This window comes from Marmota marmota, unplaced genomic scaffold (genome assembly GCF_001458135.2).
Source record: "Marmota marmota marmota unplaced genomic scaffold, marMar, whole genome shotgun sequence".
In the NCBI taxonomy this organism is placed as follows: domain Eukaryota; kingdom Metazoa; phylum Chordata; class Mammalia; order Rodentia; family Sciuridae; genus Marmota; species Marmota marmota.
The window spans coordinates 2,497,915-2,520,016 of record NW_026000082.1 but is presented as its reverse complement, the minus strand read 5'-3'; the positions used below and the strand labels follow the sequence as shown (position 1 = coordinate 2,520,016).

The 22,102-nt window shown below is 40.3% G+C and overlaps 1 protein-coding gene across 1 annotated transcript in view; it reads left to right on the top strand.

The window, feature by feature from the left end:
* The window catches only part of Cachd1 (cache domain containing 1), a 127,542-nt gene that overhangs the window by 58,461 nt on the left and 46,979 nt on the right, over positions 1-22,102 (top strand). Inside the window, exons 4-7 of the mRNA XM_015484907.2 lie at positions 11,572-11,698; positions 14,455-14,599; positions 15,824-16,040; positions 21,944-22,093. Of these exons, the coding sequence (XP_015340393.1) occupies positions 11,572-11,698; positions 14,455-14,599; positions 15,824-16,040; positions 21,944-22,093 (639 nt within the window). The remainder of the gene's footprint in view (positions 1-11,571; positions 11,699-14,454; positions 14,600-15,823; positions 16,041-21,943; positions 22,094-22,102) is intronic.

Sequence of the window (22,102 nt, the reverse complement as noted above, 5' to 3'; positions counted from 1 at the left end):
ATTTTATGCTAAAGACACAAAAATAGTCTGGGAAGCCATTTAACATCTTGGGTTAGTGGCCCCTAACCTAGCTGATGATTTATCTGAGTCATCTTGGCTGCTTTGTTTAAAACAAACAAAAACTATTCTTTGGCTGCCAACCCAGACCCAATGGATCCAAAGTTTGACTTGGTAGAGACTGGAAATCCATAGGTTTCAGACAGGCTTGGGAATGAAATTTTTTTTGTGAAATTTCTGTTATTCCTTTCATGAGTGAATTTGGAGATCTCCTCACCCTTTGGGCTTCTTGTAAGTGTGTCCTAGGACAGGAAGAAGGTAGAACAGTAGATCCTTCCTGATTATGAATGATCCAGAAGTTTATCCTAGGTTTTCTGAGCCCTTAAGCAGGCTGTCTCAAATGAATCAAGGACCAAATGGACTGGTTAATTTTGTGTAATATACTTAACCTCAAATGGGTATGAAGAGCCCTGAACTTGGAACAGAATCTGAGATTTAAGGATGTCCTTTCCTAAGTATTAGTCTAAAATAAATACAAGGAAGTAGGAAAGGATCACTGAGTTGTTGCGGGGAGCAAATTTGGTCAACTGTCCCTAATTTAACTTGACGGTGGGCATGTGGTAATGAAGTCTCTGGGTCCCATTCAGGACTCTTCCCTTTTTGAAACAGAATGTCCTTAGCCATCAAATGGGAATAATGCTACCTCTTGGTCAACCTCCACATTCTGACTCTTGCTGGCTAGTGTGTACTGGAAATTTAACTCTCTATGCCTTGGTTTTCTGAATGATAAATAAAATCTACCTCATAGGGTTGTTGTAAGAAAGAACTGAGATACTGTATTTAAAAGAATTAATAAAATATCTGGTAGGTGGTTAAGTACTTAATATGCTTGCCACTCCTGGAGCATCATACAAAGGACCCAGGAGTCTCTGAAATATGGCCTCTCCAGATTACATGGTAGCACTACTCAAGGTGGAAGTGAGGAGTGGGAATTTGAAAGGTAGAATAGGTTATGATGCCAGGAATTTTATTGAGGGTCCTCAGAGTATTGATTTACTTCTCCAAAATGTTTGCTATTTCACAGACTGTTCCTAAGAGGCGCTATGTAAATTCTGGTCTGTTGAGGATGTGTGTGTTTGTGTGTCTGTTAGGATAGCTCTTGTATGTTCTGTTCATCAGGCTGTGGGAGGTGCGCTGCTTGGTGTGCTTGGCTGAGTGCTGTCGGGCTGGGCATGAGAAAGCCTAGAGTTCTTGAGGTGGCACAAACTTTCCACTACAACTGTTTTCTTTTTGTCCCTACTTCTGGTGAATAATATTGAGAAAAACAAAAGTCTCCACCCAATTATAATTGGTTTCCCATAGATGGGGTGGTTTAAGGATTCAAAAAGGCAGGCCAGGAATTTTTGGGACATGGCTAGGTTTTGTTTTGACTGGGGAGGCCATGACAAAAGAACCAGTTAGACAACGTGGATGGTAAAATTAGAAGGAAAATATTTGGGGGCCAGAGAATCTGGTGCCCATATATTCACATGATTCACAGAAAATTTATTACACTATATGCTGGTGAATCTTGAGACTCTATAAATGAGAAATAAAGAGCATCTGAAAAGGGGAAAGGCCTATTTTTTCAGCTGCTTATCTCATAACAGTTTGCAGTGGCTATTATGAAATTGTTGGTCTTTGTTTAGAATTAGCATGGGAACTATAAGAAAAATAGTCAGCTTGTCTAAGTCCTTACCTGGAGAGCATAGAGCTTGCTGGAAAACCTGTTTCCATTTTGAAATAGTCTTTCATCAGCATTTGATGGTGCAGAAGTAAAAGAGCTCCTATACTCAAGAGATTTACCTATGGAGGTGCTCTGGGCAAGAACATGCAGCACCCAAAGAATGGTGGTAAGCACCTCTCCACTGAGGCCTCTCTCCTGTGCTCTCACTGCAGCAAGCAGGGAACCTTCCATTGGTTTAGTAGAAAGTGTTCTGGACTGAAAGGCAAAAGGTATGACCCCTGCATCATGCTTCACACAGAATCGAGACTCAATAAATATTTGGAAGGCAGGAAGGTGGGAAGAAAGTGAGTTTACTAAATCCATTGATTGGACTTTCCTCCTACCATTTTTAACAACTTTATGGTCATGGTTAAGTCACCTCCCCTGTCTCGGCTTCAGTTTTCTCCTCAAAAAAAAAAAAAAAAAAAAATCAGTAATTATGTTAAATTTATAAAATATATTTATAACATTTCATAAAAAAATAAGTAAAATGTCTGACCCATCATTATGATTTTTATCTAAATCCCATCTCCAACTGCTGATTGCCATCTGCTTAGCACCCTGGGCATTTTCAGTTGGTAGAGAAAGTTCAGGGTTGGCATCACCATAACCTGCCAGTTTCTTATTATAGGCCTTTGATGTTTTTGTTTTTAGAAGTATTTTGTTTTTTCCTGAGCTGCTGTAAACTTACTCCTATTGATATAAAATAGGGTCAACACTGAGTACCTTGATATCTACATGTAGCTGTTTCGAAAGTGCATCTTCATAATAGTGGTCCTCACAGTGAAACCTTCTCAATAAGTTGATTTCTAATCCATACGAATATAAAAAGCAGCAAGAGTCTCTTAGAATAAGGTCTTTTTAGTCTAGTGATCACAAACCCTATCCCCTCCCAAAGGATTCCTGAACAGAATTAAAGGTATTCATGGATTAATTTGGATGTTAAATAAATTAGGTCCTTATTTTCACTACCCTCTAATTCACTGATTAGATTGAGGCAACACTCCACAGTGACTTGCCATACTAGTGGCTGCCATTAAAGAAATCATGACTGTTTTTTTCTGAGAGAATGGGTGCTAAAGATGTCTTGTAGTACCATCATATGCTCATCTTGATTTCCCAATTATGGAAGATAATGGACTAATAGATTGTATTATTCCATTGTTTTACCACAGCAAAATACATGAGGCAGGCTAATTTATACCGAAAAGAGATTTTATTTTGGCCGGAGACTGTATATAGGGATGGCCTTTCTTCTGGCAGAGCACTGAGGGAGCACGGGGTATTTTATGGCAATGGCAGAGAGTGCACATGTGTGTCTGTATTCACTAGTCAGTCTGTCTCCTTACTCAGCCACCAGTCATGGGGGCACTACCTTAAGGACCTTATCTAATCCTAATTACTTCCCAAAGGTCCCGCTTCTAAACACCATAGTCAGATTTAAGTTTCTGCCTTAATATCTCACAATAGGGATTAAACTTCAACACATGAACCCTTGAGGGACACACTCAAACCATTTCCAAAGATTAGCATGGGCCTACCATTAAATCTTTCTTGATGCATTAAGAAGGAAGTGCATATAATGCTATAAACCTGAATTTTTAATATTTCTGAAAACTGTTTCACTGTAATGGAGATGTTAATGTCCTCTGACTTAGAGTTTGTTGGAGGAGGATTGTCCTGAACTTGTGACCAGATCCAAAGGTTTCCATTACACAATCGTAAGCAAAATCCAAAAACAAAATTTTTAGGACTAAACACAATTTCTACTGGCCTCCTGATGGTCTGCTGGGCTTTATCCAAATACTTTTAAGCTATTAAGCTTCATTCTGGCTTTTAAGGGCTTACAGTAAAAGAGATTCTATAAATGCTTCTATAATTAACTTATTACTTGAGATGGGAAAACACTTCCTCTCGTTGCTCTTACTCATCAGAGATCACAGCTTGTGATGGCTCCTCATTTTTTAAAGGCCGGCATTAAGTTTTCTCCATCATGCTCATCTAAATAACATTTCCTGATATGTTTGCACATTTTGTACATAGTGCTGACATAGCTTTTAAATCAATAAGATTTAATAAGTAAGATTGCTCCCTCTTTCCCTTTTTTACCTTCTTTCTTCTTTCTCTCTCTCTTTCTTTCTTTCTTTTTTTCTACAAACTTTCTGAAAGCCAATTGGAACTTTATTCTTCCTCTCTAGTTATAAATCCATGGTCTCTGACTTATAGTGGTGCAACTTATTATTTTTTCAGCTTTACAATGTCGCAAAACTGATACACATGCAGCAGAACTCATCCTTTACATTTGAGCCTTTTTCTGGACTTGTGACATATGGGATGATATTCTCTCCTGATGCTGGGCAGTGGCCTGACTGGCTACCAGTTAGTCATATGATCCCATGCAAGTATCCTGTACTCTACAGTGTACTCTGTTTCTAGTGCCTTTTGGATATTCTGTTCAGGGTGTTCCATCTTACATCTACAAAATGTCCATCCAGGTGTGTGCAAGAGATAGTCAACACTTTACTATAAAATATTTGTGTTCAATGCCCAGCTGTAGACTAGCGCAATGCTATGCATGTGTTTGAGGTAGGCGAGGCTAAGCTATGATACTCACTCAGTAGGTGAGATGTCTTAATCATTTTTATTTTATATTTTCAGCAATGCAGGGTTTATCAGATGTCACCTGGTTGTAAGCCAAGGAGCATCATCCATACTTCCTGTTGACATTCATTCTTTACCTTTTTACCACTCTTTTCTTTTGAATTCTAGAGGGTTTTTAGGAACTCCTTGTCCAATCCATTGCTTTGCACATGAGGAATAATTGAAATAATTAAATTTCATAGGGGACAGAAGTGAAGAGACTTAGCCAAGATCTTGGTTCACTCAGCAAACACTGGCAGTGCTTGCTAACATCCGGGCCTGTGGGAGGCCCTTTGAGTTTGATGGACAGAGCTGATTGGTTCCCGCCTTCACATAGCTTACTGTGCCTCTGCATGTGAGGTGTTAATCAAATATCCTTATAAATAAATACACAGAGCACTACCAAGTTTTACTGTGAAAGAATTTATTGGGTATTATACAAGAGGGTGAAAACTGAGGGTGGTCAGGAAAGGACCTCTGTGAAGGTGAGATTTAAGACAAAACTTGAAGGATACAAATAAAGCTAAGTGGGTGAAAAGTGGGAGAAAAGAGTTATCTCACCCCTAAGGCTTGCCTTGTACAAAGGGCCTGGCACATTTGTGGAACTGAAAGAATTAACTGTTGATGCTCAATGTAGTGAGCTAACGAGGAAGAAAGTGAAATTGGAGCATTCAGAGGAACCAGATTGTACAGGGTTTGTAGAATTTGGATTAAATGGTAGATACAGTACCATGGGAAACCTTTGAAAGGTTTTCAGTAAAGCAACAGTGGGATCTGTTTTACATTTTTGGAAGATGCCTCTGGTGCTCTGTGGAGAGTAACTTTAAGATGTCTTGCCAGGCTCAAGATGGGACTTGAACCATGGCTGCTCATTCCTGGTCCATTCTGACCTGTCACAGTCTTCCTTCTAGTACATAAGTGCCAGCATTAGGTAAATAGAAAGTGCACAGTAGTACTTGGCCCAAATGGCCTTCTCAGTTTTGCTCAAGTTGACAAAACGCAAGAAAAATGTCTCAGCTATAGAGTTTCTCGGTCACATTAAAGCCTCCTCTCTCGCCGGGCACTGTGGTGCATGTCTTTAATACCAGTGGCTCGGGAGGCTGAGACAGGAGAATTGAGAGTTCAAAGCTAGGCACTAAGCAACTCAGCGAGACCCTGTCTCTAAGTAAATACAAAATAGGGCTGGGAATGTGATTCAGTGGTTGAGTGTTCAATTCCTGATACCCCCCAAAATAAATAAATAAATAAATAAATACAAGCTCCCTCTCTTGTCTAAAATATGCTATTTGTTGTTCAGTGTTGCTCAGAGTCATGCTCGCTGTGATACAACAGATGTCTGTGCCATCCTCAGCTAAAGCTGGTGGGTAGTGGCAAACCCTTGGGCGCTGGCCTTCCCAGCTTATTGTGCTAGTTCTGGCAGTTCAACAGTGTGTTTTTTCTCCCATAATTAATTCTTATTTCAATTATAAAGTTATTTCTCTTTGTTAAGTATCTCTTTAGTTGTACCTATTTACCTTGTATATTTACAAACAAATGCAAGTTATTATTTTGATTGACAAGGACCTGTATATTCATTCATATATTTATTCTGCTTCTCAAGAAAGACTTAGGTTTGCCTGTTGATTGCTAACTGATTCAGAATGTATTTCAGACGCCAGAAGTATAAAAGTGTTCTAGAAAGAGTAAGGGCTGTAGAGCCAGACACCCCCAGATCAAGTCATGCCTTTCTGGCCTTGAATAAGTTCTGCATCTATGAAGTGAGAATAAAAAAAAAAACTCATGGGGTGTATTTGCCCGCTTTCCATCATGGTGACAAAATACCAGAGGAAAAAATGAAGTTAAAGAAGGGAAGATTTATTTTGGCTCAGTTTGAGAGGTTTCCGTCCATGATTACATGACTCCACTGTGTCTAGATCTGAGATGAAGCAGAGGCAGAGCATCATGGTGAAAGGGTATGGTGGAGAAAATCTGGTCAGCTCATGGAATCAAGGAAACAGAGAAAAGAGAAGACCAGGGACAAAATATAACCTTTGAAGGCATATCCCCAGTGACCTGCCTCGTCCAAATAGGTCCTACCTCCCAAAAAGTTTGCACCACTACCTAGTAGTGCCACAGGCAGGCAACAAATCTGTAGCACATGGCCTTTGGGAGATATTTCAGATACAAACCATAACAAGGTGCGATTATGAAAAGTGGCATGCCATATATATAGATTGATGCTCAATAAAATTGTGAGTTTTATTAGCAAAACAGCTTTATGGAGGAATATTGATCTCCAATTTATTGATATCCAATAAATTTTACATTTTAACATGTACAGTTACTACATTTTGGCATGTATAGACCCATGAAATCATCCCATGAGCAGGCTTTCTATCTCTCCATTTGCCTGTCAATTTCTGTGTTAGTCATACAGGCAAACATTCTCAACAAGTCAGTGGTATTTGGAGAAGGGAGTGGTTAGCATGGTAAAACACTTTAAATTGTCATTGCTTTGATATTGATGTAATTAAAATATTTATTGTAATTAAAATATTTATTTTAATTAGGTTTGGTATTAGAGGAAAGTAAGATTTTTTGAACTTATGGACACAAGCACAAGTTGTCTCAGCCTGTGTGCGGCAGACACTAGCTGCACAGCTCTCAGAGAACTTGTGCCTGGATGTGAAAAGAACTGGGGACCCCTGCTTCAGGGATACAGATACAGGCCCTGCCCATTAATAGCTTAAAGCTTGATGCTGTGTATCATGGGCCCATGGGTTGGGCATCTGCCCAGATATTTTTCTGGATAACTTCCAGCATGTGTGAGAAATGAGTGTATAGGACCCTGTGTTTGGACACCAGCCCGAGTGGCTAGAACATGTAACTGGCTCATATGAAAGGGGGATCCCCTCTGGCCTGCTGTATAGACAGACAACGTGGCTGCTCTTGTTCACCACTACATCCAGGTCAGAGAAGGGCCTATGTGGATTGCACATCACAGTGATAGATCACCACTGGATTCTGGGGGCCTCATTATCATCATATCCATCATCTTCTGCTAGTATCAAATGGTGGATTAAGTTTAATCAGATGCCAAAGGAATCCTCAGCAGGATTTGAACAACTTTGCCTGATACTGTGCTATAATGTGGAATGATGATAAGGACCCAGAGTGATCTTTTGTGGTCAGACTAAATGAGTCATGCACTGTATGAATTCTGATTTATTTTAAAAACACTCTTGGTCTCATTGGCTCCTTTTAATAGTTTCACTGGAGTCTATTTATTGTTACAGATGTTACTTTTAAAAGAGGTCATTGAGCTTTTCTTTACATCCAAAAGCAGTGTTTACCTTTTTGTTGTGGGGTAGGCAGAGCTGCCTGGGGAATGGTGTGAATATGAGATCAAGGTTAAGGCTTCAGACCCCAGGAGACAAGCAGAAGCATCCTCATCCATGTTTGCACATGCTCACATCAGCAGATGCCTCGTGAAAGAGTGTGGCTGCTGGTCCAGGAGACGACCTTGACAAGGGCACATTCCTCACAGAGGCGGGGAGCTAAACATCATGGTTAAAGGCCAGCTGGACTCTCAGGTCCCCATCTCGTCCTAAGTTAAACCTCAGATTTGTCAAAAACCCTTTGGAGATGATAATATTTATACCATTAGGAATTTTGTGAAGCTCAGATGTGCTAGCATTCTTTGGTATATATGTTGAGGAGGTACAGAAATGTAAGGATAGCAATTGCTAAAAGTATAGGTTTTGGAAATACCTTAAGTCCTATATGCAGCATATTTTGCACAACTTTATTGGCCTGTCACTGGTTTTTGTAAATATACTTTTATTGGCATGCAGCCACGTTCATTCATTAATACATGTCTGGGACTGCCTTATCACTACAGTGGCATAATTCAGAAGCCTTGAAGAGGGTCGGTGTCATCTACAAAGACGCAGTGACCACTATTTGGCCCTTTACTGAAGTTTGCGAGCACTGAACCAGACTGAATCAATGTTTCTATGCTGAGAACTGGTCATTTAAATCATCAACGGGTAGGGGATGGGTGGGAAGTCTGAAGTGTTCCTGCTCATCTGTGGGGTTCACCTTATTTTGATTTAATTTAAACACCGGAAACTTTAGTGTGTATTAAAGTTTCATTTGTTGAGGTGAGAATTTAATGGCCTTATGGGAGGCCATTATTACAAAATTCCTGTTAGCACAAAGTTTGTCACATACAGTGCCTGGTAGGCGTTTGTTAGGATAGATTCTTGATTTTGTTTCATGGGACCCTACCTAGGCTTAACCCTGGGTAGCCCCAGGCATATGTTCCTGGAAGTAAGCAGGTTGACAGAGGCGGCAACTATGTGGCAGTTCAGTGGCACAGTCTCATGTTGTCTCATCATTTTCTTCTTCAAAAGTTAGAGTTAATGATCAACATAAAAAAGAGGTTTATTGACCAACATCTTTATGTTTGCTCCATCTTTGGAATGGTTCCAGTGACAGGTGGAGCTGGCTCTAATAGCAGACCTACATCTGTACCTGCCAGGAGGAAAGACGAAGCTGGCATTTTAACATCAGTCAGATATTTTAATTGCTGTCACGTTTGTTAATTTTTGGAAAGCAATCAAAATATTTGCCATGGCTCACAAAGATAGCCTTCAGAAAACATATTGCTGATGGCTGGAAGACGTCTGCTAAGTCAATAAAACTTTAAGCATAATGAATCTCGTTCTGATGGAGAAAGGAACAGGAGCCAAACAGACTGTCACTCTGTGTTCCACTTCATACAGGGCAACTGCAGATGACATGCACCTCTGTGCACTGTCTTTTGACAAGTTGGAGAGTTCTTGGCCTCTGGCTAGCCTCCTTTCTTGCTAAGTCAGCCTTTCCCATAGTGACCCTACTGTAATGTCCTCACCCCTGCATATTGGTTACCTCGCAAGAAGCAGTTATGTATTCACACTACATTCCCAAGTGACCCAAAACTCCACTGTAGTGTGTGCAGGACGCCTAGCATAAAACCTGGTAGGTGGGATGCTGTCACTTGTCCCTAACACCTTCTAACAGCCACAAGTAGATGTTCCCCACTTTTGGATAGCTCTCCTATGTATCTATCTAAGCTTTTAATCAGATAGAATGATAATTAATAAAAGGCTTAATGTCTATTTTTGGTCTCCCTTGCTAGTCTGTATCTTTTGTAGGTATAAATTTGATCTTTTGGAATGCCTTGTTCTCATCCCACCAAGCAGTTCCTGCCCATTGTTGCCAGGAATGAGTGATGAAGAGTTGATCAAAAGCTAAATGGGCATCAGGACGATAGATGCAAATACAGCGAGTGAGAGGCAGCAGGACTTGGGACCTGAAGCAAGGGCTTCCCATGCCAAATGGGAATTCAATCCAGCCTATAGAGTGAGCCACCATGGCAGGCCAGCAGATGTACAGAATTCTAAGGAGCAGACTAGCATATTGCCTTCTTGAAGTTTGTGATGCTATGGAGGAAGAAAGGCAAGCATATGGTTATCGCCCACACCATTAGATCACCAAGAGTACCACTGATCCCACTATATCCTGCCAATCTTTGTCTCTCCCATTTCAGAATTCTAATCTCTTGTATGAAGTATGGCATAAAAAACATAATATTATTATTAGTTCACCCTTTTGTATTCAGGGCAGAAGGATTTGCTGACAGTATGCATTAGAGTCACAAGAGCTGTGTTTGAGATGTGACCTTACCACCTACCAGCTGTGGAATCTGCACACTGATCGGGCAGGCGTTGTAGTTACTGCTTGCACAGACCTCAAGATGTAGCTGGGGATGAGGAAAGAGAGAAGGGTGAGCTGATATTAAACGAATAAGACAATTTCAGATGTTGGCAAGTGTGCAGTGAAGAAAATAAATTGGGGTGATGTTATAAAGTGCCACCTCGCATCTTTGAGCACCAGTTTCTTCATTTGTAACATGGAAATGAGACCACATGTTGCATTTGATATTTGTAAAAATTCAATGGAATTAAATAGCCTGTATGAAAACTCTGTCTACTGAGGAAGTCAAGGTCCATCATCATTGTTAAAGTCACATCTCAGACCTTCAAGCCATAGAAACAGATCTTTAATTTGTCACCCAGGCATTTAGAGCTCTGTGTAATTTTGGTCAAACACAGCCCATTCCTCTCTTCCTTTTGGCCTTTCCTCAGGCTCCTTCTTCCTTTGAATTGCTTTCTGCTCCATTTCCATCCCTGTAATTCTGCTGGTGTGCCAGTTGTGACCACAGAGTTGGGTTCTTGCTCATTTCTGAATATCTTGCAGGATACGAAGAAGTGACTGACGCAGAGTAAGTGTGTCACGAATGACTGAGTTGGTGTGGAACAGTACAAAAGTGCAAAAGAGCTTAAGGAAGGAAGGAAATTTTGATTGTGAGGGGGGTAAAAAAGACTTGCTGAGGGAATAGCAGCAGATGCAGATCAGCAGCAGGGAGGCAGGACCACTTCACACAAAGAACACAGGAGACAGAACACCTGGTTTGGACTCCAACTGGGGTCATTTACTGATGAAGTCTTTGGCAAACTGCTTACACTCAGTAAGCATGTTTCTCAAGTCGACTCCAAAGTGGGCATATTACTAATATCCTAGGGTTGTTTCATGATTGAAATGATATGAATAATGGAAAGCCTCTCTCCCATCAGCTGGCACATAGGAATCATTCTATATGTAACAGCTCTCCTCAATGAGGATGATTCGAGCCCCTCAGGTACCATGTGTGCTATCTCCCTTACTGTGAGTAAGACAGGTGAAGGCAAGGTCAATGCCATAGGTCTAGTCCTTCTGGAGACAAGGCCTATTAACAACACTGTTTCCATAGTAAGAGAATGGACACCAGCCCACAGGGACCAGCCCCATGAGGAGAGAGATTAATGCAAATCAATCATTTGTGCTGGAAAAAATAATCCAGGACATAAAATGTCACCCTACAATGTTAAGAATCATAGCTTCACTTAACTGAAACATTGCATTTTCTATTCAAAGGATATTTTTTTAAGAAGCAGAAAGAAATGTTTTGTAGAAAATTTACAACCTCTTATCTAGCGGAATTTCTTCATACTACAAGCAGTTTATGCAAGACAGATGCCTGCAGAGCCAGGCCTGTGTACACCTGTGCATTTGGCGGTTATATTTCATTTTCTTTACTTCTCTAGTTCTTGCAGACAACCTGAAATCCAACCCTGGAATTAAGTGGCAGTATTTCAGTTCAGAAGAAGGAATTTTCACTGTTTTCCCAGCACACAAGTTCCGGTGTAAGGGCACCTACGAACATCGCAGTAGGTATGTAGACTTGCTTAATGAGTTTTTAATTATTGCTTAATAGTGATCTATGTTGAGCAGGCTGCAACTGTGGTTCCACAGAGCGCTTGCCTAGCATGTGCGAGGCCCTGGGCTTGATCCCAGGGCCACAAACAACAAAGAAAAAAGAGGAATCTACATGAAATATAGATTTCTCTTTTCCATACACAGCTGTGCCTGAAAGCTCTAAGTTGAGAAGCTGGTTCTTGTTCTGAACTTATTTCACACTTTGATAACTGGAGATGTGGAAATGCTAGAATAGGGCAGATGATAAAACTAAGAGCTTTTCAGAAACTAATGCGCCAACTACAGAACAGATAGATACTAATGAAATTGAATTGTTTGAAGTACTTAGAATGTGTTGAACTTCAGGCGTCTTTATTGAAATATAAATAATGATATCGCTATAGCACAATTCTAGAACAAAACTCTATAGTATATTGCAGTAGAGTTCATGATTCTCAGCTTTCCTTTTTGTGATAAATGACTTGGTTATACTTTGAAATTTACATACCAGTTTCAACTACTAGAAGTTTTAAGGCTATTCAGAAAGCATTGGATTAAAGATCACACTACCATCCTGCTTTTCTCACGGAAATGACTTGGGATTGTACCACATAGCCAGAGGGAGAGTAATGGAGAGATAATTTGTATGACAAGTCTCATCAATTTGCAGAACCCTGAAGGCAAAGATGCTTTCCTTTGAGCCCCGACAGTTTCCCATTTGCAGTGTCAGGTGTTTGATGACAGAACATCTGGAGCTAGTGCGAGGAGGTGCCCACGTTCCACGCCATTTTCTGGAATCTAAATAAACAATGACTTTAGCTTCCCTTCATCTTGCCTTTAAATTGTATCTAGGATTTTTCCCCACAGAAAATACTTCTGCATTCTTCCTAGGAAGAAAACTTTTTATTGTTTGTATTGTCTCTTCCATCCCTCCCTAGCCACTCTGGTGGGGACTTGGGTATCTTGGAGATTGGACCAGAAGTCATGTCGTTGGCTAGTTAGCTGTCTCAGGAGAACAAAGGCTATTGTGAACCATCTGATTCTCATTTGCTTCTAGGAGACAGCTTAGATGGCGTGTTGCTTCTAATGAAGCACCTGTGAGGGATAATCCAAAAGGGAGAGCAAGACCTTTCACAAGTCAGCATTCACCAACGCCGCACAACTGGGAGGCTTCCCTGTGTCTCCAGCCTAAGCCTTATAGATTGCTATTCCCATTTCTACTTGTACCAACTGCTGTCCTCTGATGCCTTTGTGAGATCTCTGCAACCCTCAAAAGAGTGGAGTGTGTTTCAAAACATAGCAACATGAGAAAGAGACCCTGGATACCAGTCATGCTGAGTCAGCCTTCCCATTTATACATTTAACCTTGAATTTATGTATCCCACAGAAGCAGATTTAACAACATCATGAGACAATGTTAATGCATATCCCACTTTTCATTTGCATTGAGTTCAGTTGGATGAAGGAAGTATTTTGTTTTAAAGAAAATCCTCTCCCCTCATTTGGAGAACCTCAAAAATGAAGTATTTAACCTAGTTGTTTGTTGGGATGGTCAGATGTCCTCTTTTTGTTTCTGTTTCCTGTTCCATTTCTATGGTCACCTCTCCTGGATTCATTTTATCCCATTTCCCTCCTGGCTCAGTGGTATTGACCAGTGAAAATGTAATAATGGTACTTTAGTATTAATTCAGGGCTGTTGGCTTGAAAACAATTAGTGTAAACTTGGCCAGCTTTTGAGGGTTTTTTTTGTTGTTGTTGTTGTTTGTTTTTTGTTTTTTTACTTTGCGTACATTTCTCAATTTGTGCCCAGGCTTTTGTGACTCAACTGGCATCTAAGATTTCACAGAAAAATTTAGTGTTTTAGGAGTATCAATAAAGGAGAGAATTCTCTTGAGGCTGGTTTGCTTTCCTAAACTCTCCCTAATTTGTTCCAGCTTTAAAACTGTGAATGGAGACCTCATTAAACCTCTTCTCACAAACCCTTCTGCACCGCACATTAGCAGAAGGCTGCTCTGGTTGAAGGCATTTCTCCTTTGTGGTTGCACTCCACCCTCTTTTTCTTAATGTTGGCAAACAAAAACCTAGCAGAAAGAGTGGGGATCACAGGCTTGGACAAATTTTAGTGGCATGGTCTTAAATGCTCAGATAAGGGACCTTTGGGAGGCTAACCTGTGTGGATAGTTTCAGCACAGAAAGGAAAAAGGGGTCTCTTAGCAGGAGTGTTTATGTGCAAAGAGAGAAACAAAACCTGCCATTCAAAGCCGCTTAGCACATCCACGGGTTATGGACTAGCTCACTTCTTGCACTCTGTCAGTCTGTGAAGAATTCAACACTGGCCAGTAGACCTTCTCTCCCTCTTGGCTAGTTTCTACAGTCCAAGGGTCCACCAGTTCATTTCCTGCAGCAGAATGGCATTGCCATGCAGAAATGAAAGGTGATTTTTAAGTGTGCTAAAAAAAGCCAACTTCCCAGAGGATTTGCTTCCTAAAAACTCCCCTCATCATTAAAGTCATAAATTCCCAGACCCTGTTTCAACACAAAATGTTGTCTTGAGGTGGTATTTTCAGTGCACCAATTTGGTTTCTCCCTCCATGCTGATTTCTCCCTCCTTGTGCATCAGAAGAACACATAAATATCACCTTGCCCACACATCTGTAGTGTCCAGAGTCGTGTTAGGTTGAGGCCTTTCACCTGTACCAGAACTGACTCCAGAGGGCCTCTTCTCCCTCTAGACCCATCTACGTCTCTACTGTACGGCCACAGTCCAAGCACATCGTCGTGATCCTGGACCATGGGGCTTCAGTCACAGACACCCAGCTTCAGATCGCCAAGGACGCTGCTCAGGTCATCCTCAGCGCCATCGATGAACATGATAAGGTGACATGGTCTTACTGGTCCCTATGGCATGGGGTCTTCCTTGAAGGTCTTTTTAAAATTATTTTTCTGTTTTATAATATACTGTTGTATGCCACATAGCAACACTGTAAGTCAGTAATGGACCACATATACACCAAGGGTCCCATGAGATTGTAATATAGCCTCAGTTTATAATAGGTAATAGATCTAGCTTTGTGTAAGTAGATTACACTGCTTACTTAGAACATAGTTAGAGTGTAACAGAGTGTGCGATATTCACACAAGAGCAAAATTGCCTAAATATGCATTTCTCAGAACACCTCTCCATCATTAAGCAGCACATGCCTATGCATTTTTAATCCATCTTTTTAAAATGATTGTGGGGACAGACAGTGATTTAATTTTTATTTTAATATTTGTGAAAGCTACTGACAATCTGACAAACCTCCCTTTTAACTAATACCACCATCAAGCAGAGTCCCACTTCCTTGATGGCTCCTGTAAATATTTGTGATGAGCCAGAACTTTCACAAAGTTATGCTGTGGAGGAGAAGGGTAAGGGAATCTGGGTGCTAATGGGTGGCTGAACTTTATCTCAAGATTAGTGGGAAGTGAGGGAAAAAGGAAGACTACTAGAGGTTACTAATCTCAGAGCACACCTTAGCGATAGGTACAGCTAATGATAATCTATTGCCTTCAGGTATTTTCTTCTTCATCATTCTGACGTTTTCCTCTCCAAGGTTTTACTCATGAACCCAGTTGATTAGAGTACACCCATCATGCCCCTACCCCCAGCCTTAACTCCAGTTTATAAAATAAGATGGCTAGTTCCTGTTAAGGTTATTCTTTGTATGAATTTGGCTTTTTGTTGTTTTTTAATGTTATATGTGAATACTGTACTGCTACCTCATTTGGAGATCAAAACCAAACTCTACAGGCCCCTCACCTTTTACTAATCCTTTTCAAATTTGATAGATTGGTGCCTCCAGGCATTTACTTTTAAATTCATAAGCTGTTCTATAATACTTCTCACTGATTGGGTTTTTCTGATTCTTAAAAATCCTGGCCAGCACAGTGGCACACACCTATAGCCCCAGATGTGGGGTCAAGAGGATTGCCTGAGCCTGGGAGCTTGGGGCCAGCCTGGGCAAACAGAGCAAGACACCCCCATCTCTAAGTTCTAAAACATTCTTTAAATGGTGGGATAACAAATTTTGTTGTGTTATTTTTCTCCCTTTCCTCCAGATTTCTGTCTTAACTGTGGCAGACACTGTCAGGACTTGCTCACTAGATCAGTGCTACAAGACCTTCCTGTCTCCAGCCACCAGTGAGACGAAAAGGAAAATGTCCACCTTCGTCAGCAGCGTCAAAGCTTCAGACAGTCCCACACAGCACGCATCAGGGTTTCAAAAGGCATTCCAGCTGATTCGAAGCACAAACAATAACACAAAATTCCAAGCAAGTAAGTGTCTTTTGAGAATTCATAAGCATAACATAGGAATCAATAGGACGATTGAGTTCAAAACTGTGTTTAGAGACTTGTTGTTTTTTTTTTTATTCACTTTGGGATAAAATTTTCACTTATTGTCTTCATGATCATTTAATATGAGGATCTTACTAGATTTTCTCATCCTTTCCAACCAGAGGTGGTCAGTTTGCATGATTTCTTGACTCCCAGGGTTTCCTTTTCCTGCGTCTTTATTAAGAACATGTCCTCACTTATTTCCTAAGGGAATAGCCACATCCTTTTCAGTGTTAATTGGCAGCTCTGCCTGCCCGTGGACCTGGGGTCCATGCCTGCTTGTGCGCATGTGCACTTGAAGGGGGCTGCTGGAATTCTTGCCTTGATCCTTCCTTCTTCTAACCAGCTGTCATTTAGATGAGCACAGCCCTTCAAATGTACAAAGACACTCTAATTTAATTTTCATGTACTAAAGAAAATCTGGAATCAGGGTGCATGCTAACATAAAGGAAGGAATATTTGAAATGGAATTCAAGCTTTGAAACTACTGGAAGGAATCTGTTTCATTTTCCCTTTTATATTCAAAAATCTGTTTGGAGCTTTTTTTTCTTTTTTTGAAAACATTAATATATCCTATTGAGATAAATTTAAGGAATGCATTTTCAAGCTCTTCCATGTGTATGTGTTTAAACGAAGACTGCACTGATAAGCACAAAGCATTGTGCCTGGCACATAATGGGCCCTTGAAAGAAGGAAGCTACTGTAATTGTTACAAATGATGATACTATGTGCAGTAATGGCTTTGTCTTTCTTTGTAAAAAAAAAAAAAATTACCAAAAAGTTAGCAGTTTAAAACAACATACATTTATAATCTCATATTTTCTATAGTTCAGGAGTCCAGGCACATCTTTGCTGGGTCCTCTATTTAGGGCCTCATGAGGCTAAAGACTAGATGTCAGCCAGGGATATTGTCTCATTTGAGGTTCTGAGCCTTCTTCTGAGCTTGCATATTTGTTGGCAGAATTTGTTTCCTTGCAACTATAAAATTCGTGTTGATTTTGTTCTTCAAGGCCACTGGGAGAACATCTCTTCTGCTTAAAGTTCCTATCTTGAAGGAAGGCTTAGACCTCTTTTAATGCGTTCATCTGATTAGACCAAATCCACTGTCTTGCCAAAAGGACCTTAATTACATCTCCATGATTCATCCATCTCAGTCAGATATGTAGCATGACCACAGGAGTGATGTCCTATCACATTCGCCATATTCTGTTGGTTAGAAGCAAATTATAGTTTATGCCAAGAAAAAAGAATGACACATTGCTCTGGATTTTTTGGATCACCTTAGAATTTTTTCCTGCCAGCATTGGCAAATACCAGCTATCCACAGGCCCATATCACAGGATAGCTAAGTGTTAAATTGAGCATGGTTCAGTAGAGCTGCTGGACAAGACAGATTGGCTAGTTGGTCAGGGCTACAAACCTGTCAGTGATCTTTCCCAGAAGTGTTCTTTCCACCTAATTCTTAGTTACTGGCCATCATTAGAATTTAAGACCAGTTTTGATTGTTACACTTTCAAATAATGGAGAGAAATATTAGACTAGCAGTTGCAAACCCAGATGCCCACCATGACCAGGCAGCCAATGTGGGACCAGCAAGGCAGGAGTATGGTAATGAGGATCAGTTGGAGAGCATGGTAAGCCTGAGAGTGTGTGATCCACCAGAAGGGCAGGTGCTCTTGTGTCCACTCTATTTTTGGCATACAGAAATACCTGCCCAGTGCTGCCAGATCTTCTGACTCAAGAGAAGCTAGAAATGTGGATTTTTAATGTGAAATTCCTTAGTTTTCAAGTGTTGACATTCATTCAGCTTTAAACCCACAAATAAAGACTTCATTAAACTTCTTCTCATACGGCTCCCTGCACTGGACATTAGCAGAACCCTTTTTTGATGGGAGGCATTTCTCCTCTGGGATTTTTTTTGTGTGTGTGTGTTTGTTTTTCTTAATGTTGGCAAACAGAACCATGGCAGGAAGACTGATCATCAAAGACTTGGACAAATTTTGGTGGCCTGGGTTTCAAAATGCTCAGAAAAGCCTCCTTTAGGCCAAGACATTTTTAAGGTTTAGGTCACTATCCTCCATTTGGCAGCATGTACTGGCAGTTCAGAGAAACAAATACAAATTAGCTTGTATAAAGAAATGCTCTGGGGATTTGCATTGTCCTCTTCATCTAGGAGAGGTTTTAAGGTGCTCTCAAGCAGTATAGCCTAGTGACTTAGTATGTGTTTTGAATTTCAACCGGGGTTCTAGTCTGAAACTTTTCTATCCTTGTAAACCAGAGTAAATTAATTCACCTCTCCTGTCCTCATCCATAAACTGGAGGTGACAGTAAGTTCAAGGTTCCCATCATAAGTATTCAATAATGTTAGCTGTGGTTATTATGATATTCCATTTCCTACAAGACTTCTCACTCCAGCCAAAGTAAAGCAGATTCCTCAGAGGTCCTAGGTTGACCTCAAGCCCAAAGATGGCCAAGGGCCACTATAGCCTTGGCAACAGCAAGTGAAGGGTCTGGATACTACTCCTAGGAGCTGTAACTCGACATCATTACTTTAAGCCACAGATGATTATTTAACATCCACTGTGTATCTGGTGCTGCTTCATATGCCATGGGGCAAGGTTATTTAAATGAGTAAGACCTATCCTTTATGATTGTTGTAAGGATTAGCCCATGCATGGAAGCAAAGCATCTGCCCCATGTTAGTAGTCATATAAACAGAAACTACATGTCATAAACCACTGTAGCTTTGCATCAATTTGCTTTGTACTAATCCGCAAATCCAAAACTTTTATTCAAAGCTGGCTCTTTTTCAGTCCCATAGTAGATCCATCAGTGGTACCAATAACCCTTTTAGATTTTTAAGTTTGGAGAATGATTGATTAGGGAATCATTTTATAGCCGAAGGCGTAAGATGATTAGGAATGGGAATCAAATTATATTGGCAGAGCTCAAATTTGAATTGCCTTTCCACTTTCATATGGACCCCAAAAAAACATGATGGTGATTTAGAGAGTTTTCAAATGAAGAGTCTGCTACATTCTTTTCAATTTCCATACTGTGTCTTTTCTCTGCCACAGGTTTCAATAATTAACCACCCCTAACATTACCATTTGCAAATTTTAAATTTCTTTAAGTCAGTAGTTTGGGGGAAAATATTTTGATGAGTCAAAAAGACAGATCAGGGGCTGGGGTTGTGGCTCAGTGGTAGAGTGCTTGCCTAGCATGCATGAGGCACTGGGTTCGATCCTCAGCACCACATAAAAATAAACAAATAAAATAAAGGTATTGTGTCCATCTGCAACTAAAACAAAAGTTTTTAAAAAGTCAGATCAGATTTGATAAATCTGATAACTAAGGATGGAAAAATAAGTGTAGGAGTGGAGTCAGGGTTTGGAAAGAACCAGTGAAGATACTTACAGAATATATGCCTTATTGTTGGAATAGAACGAAAATATGCTTGGCTGCTCAACAGCCTGAGGGTGCAGATCTTCTGGCTTTTCAGTCATGACCCCTGCCATATAACCCAGGTCTTGGTGACAGTGAATTATATCCAGAACCATAAACCTAAGTAAGAAAACCAAAAGTGTTTTCTTTTAGGTCAGTCCAAGTCTCACAAGGAATTGTCTCGTACTATATATCAGCCCATGGTACAGCTGTAGCCTCACCTTCCCCTTCCCCAGGAGGAATGGAGTGGTTTTCATTCTTTCATTTGTTTGTGTTTTTATTCTGGAGCTTTTTTTTAGGATCGTAATAAAATAATTTAATAAAATAAAATAATTTACAGGAATGTATTTACAACACTGAAATAAATATTGACACCTAGTTTAAGATAGGAATTTTCCTAAAACTTAAGGACACACACACACACACACACACATTTGCATCATACATTTGCATCAGTATTCACTTTTCTAATCTCTGAAGACCACACAATGGAATTTCCATTTGTACTTAAGGTTTGTTACAGGAGTATTCAGTCATCAAAACTGACTTTAAGATTTGCTTATATATGAAGTGTTGGTAGTATGTAAACAAACTTTGTATTTATTTCTTTGAGTCACATTCTATTAAAGTCACTTTAATTGTCTACAACATTGATACAACAAATTAACATTTCAATTCTGCATATTAATGAATACTTCAAAACCTAAAATGGAAATTTTCAGACTGAAAGAAATTCTAGCATTATGTCTTACTATTAGGATAATTTTCAGGGTAACTATATTTGTCGTCTATTGTTGTATAATGAATTACCTCAATACTTAATGTCTTAAAACTATAAATATGTATTGGCTCATAGTTTCTATGGGTCAGGAATCTGGGCACAGCATAGTTGGGTGCCTCTGATTCAAGGTGTCTCAGAAGGTTGCCGTCAAACAATTATTGTCATCTCCGAGTCCAACTAGAGAAGGATCTACTTCCAAAGTCACATTGTTGCTTGGAGGACTTTCAGTTCTGAGGGCCTCATTGCTTGCCTCTCCATAGGATAATTCCCAACTCACCAGCTGGCTTCCCTCAGAGTGAGAAAATACCCACAGCAGGAGCCACAGTCTTTTTATAACCTAACCTATCTTGACATCTTATCACTGCTGATGCATCTGCTCACCACAAGCAAGTTACTAAATTTAGTCTACACTCAGGGAGGCATCCTCCCAAGGACATGATTATCAGAGGTGGCCTTATTGATGGACCAACTTGGAGGTTGTCAAAGTGATTCCAAAAAAAAAATGACAATGATAGGATCCCAAAGAAATAAATATATAACAAATATTTATTTCCCAATAAAAGGATAATATGCAGGATGTCCTAAAAATATCAATTGAATCAAAGAACCTCAGATTAGAAAGAAATATAAAATTCACGTTCTTACTTCCCTCCTTTTATTAAAGTGATTGTTCACCCTCCACCTGTGCATCTGAAGTGGTAAGAAGCTTATCATCTTCATCTTTAAGTCCATCTAGTTGATGCAAGTACTTCTCACTTAGCCAGAACTACTTCTCAGTCACTCTGTCCATTAGTCCATTTAGAGAGTAATTTTAATCTCACATCACAGGCACTTCTTTAGACCAATAGAAGGGGTGTGTGTGTGTTTTTGTTGTTATTATTGTTATTCAGCTTCTTCTTCTTCTTCTCTTTTACCCTCTTATGCCATTACCCTTTTGCTTATACTTTTTACGTGAATTAACCCACTAGTTCTCACAGCAACCCTCTGAAGTCATGGTGCCATTACCCCATTTTATAGATAAGGTATGGTAGAGAGGTTCAGACACTTGTCAAATGACCCCAACACAGCACATAAGTAGCAGAGCTGGATTCTGAGCACGTGGCTCTACGTCCCTGTTTTTACTGTTCGACTGCATGATGTTGATGAGTTTTCAAAATAAAAAGTCTACCTGGGGCAAATAACCTTGCATCCCTAAAGAACCTCTGGAAGAACCATCATCTTAAAGCCTAGTCCCCCAAAAAATGTGGTTCATGGTGATGATCCTTTATCCCTGAGGAAAGAATAAGTCATGTTTGGAATCCTCTGGTTCAGAAAGCTGGAGACCCCTCCACCTGGGCTGGCTCACATTACCACAGCCAGTGGTGTGTAAAGGAAATCATCTCCTTTTATTTGATAAATGCATCAGGAGCATCTTTACGGGATGCTGGATTAAATGAGGCTGCAGTGTCCAGAGAGGACAGGATGGAAAGGAGGCAGGGATTGGGAGATGAAAGCCACCCATCATTCAGGGAGGAATGGGAACTGGGGGCCTGCAGGTCCTCGGGGTGGACACATCCAGCTGCACAGCTGCCTCCAGCCGGAGTCCAAGCATAACAGCAGTTTGTATGTTTTTGTTTAGATACAGACTTGGTCGTCATTTACCTGTCAGCTGGCATTACATCAAAGGACTCTTCGGAAGAAGATAAAAAGGCAACTCTCCGTGTCATCAATGAAGAAAATAGCTTTCTGAACAACTCCGTAATGATTCTCACCTATGCCCTCATGAACGGTAGGCAGT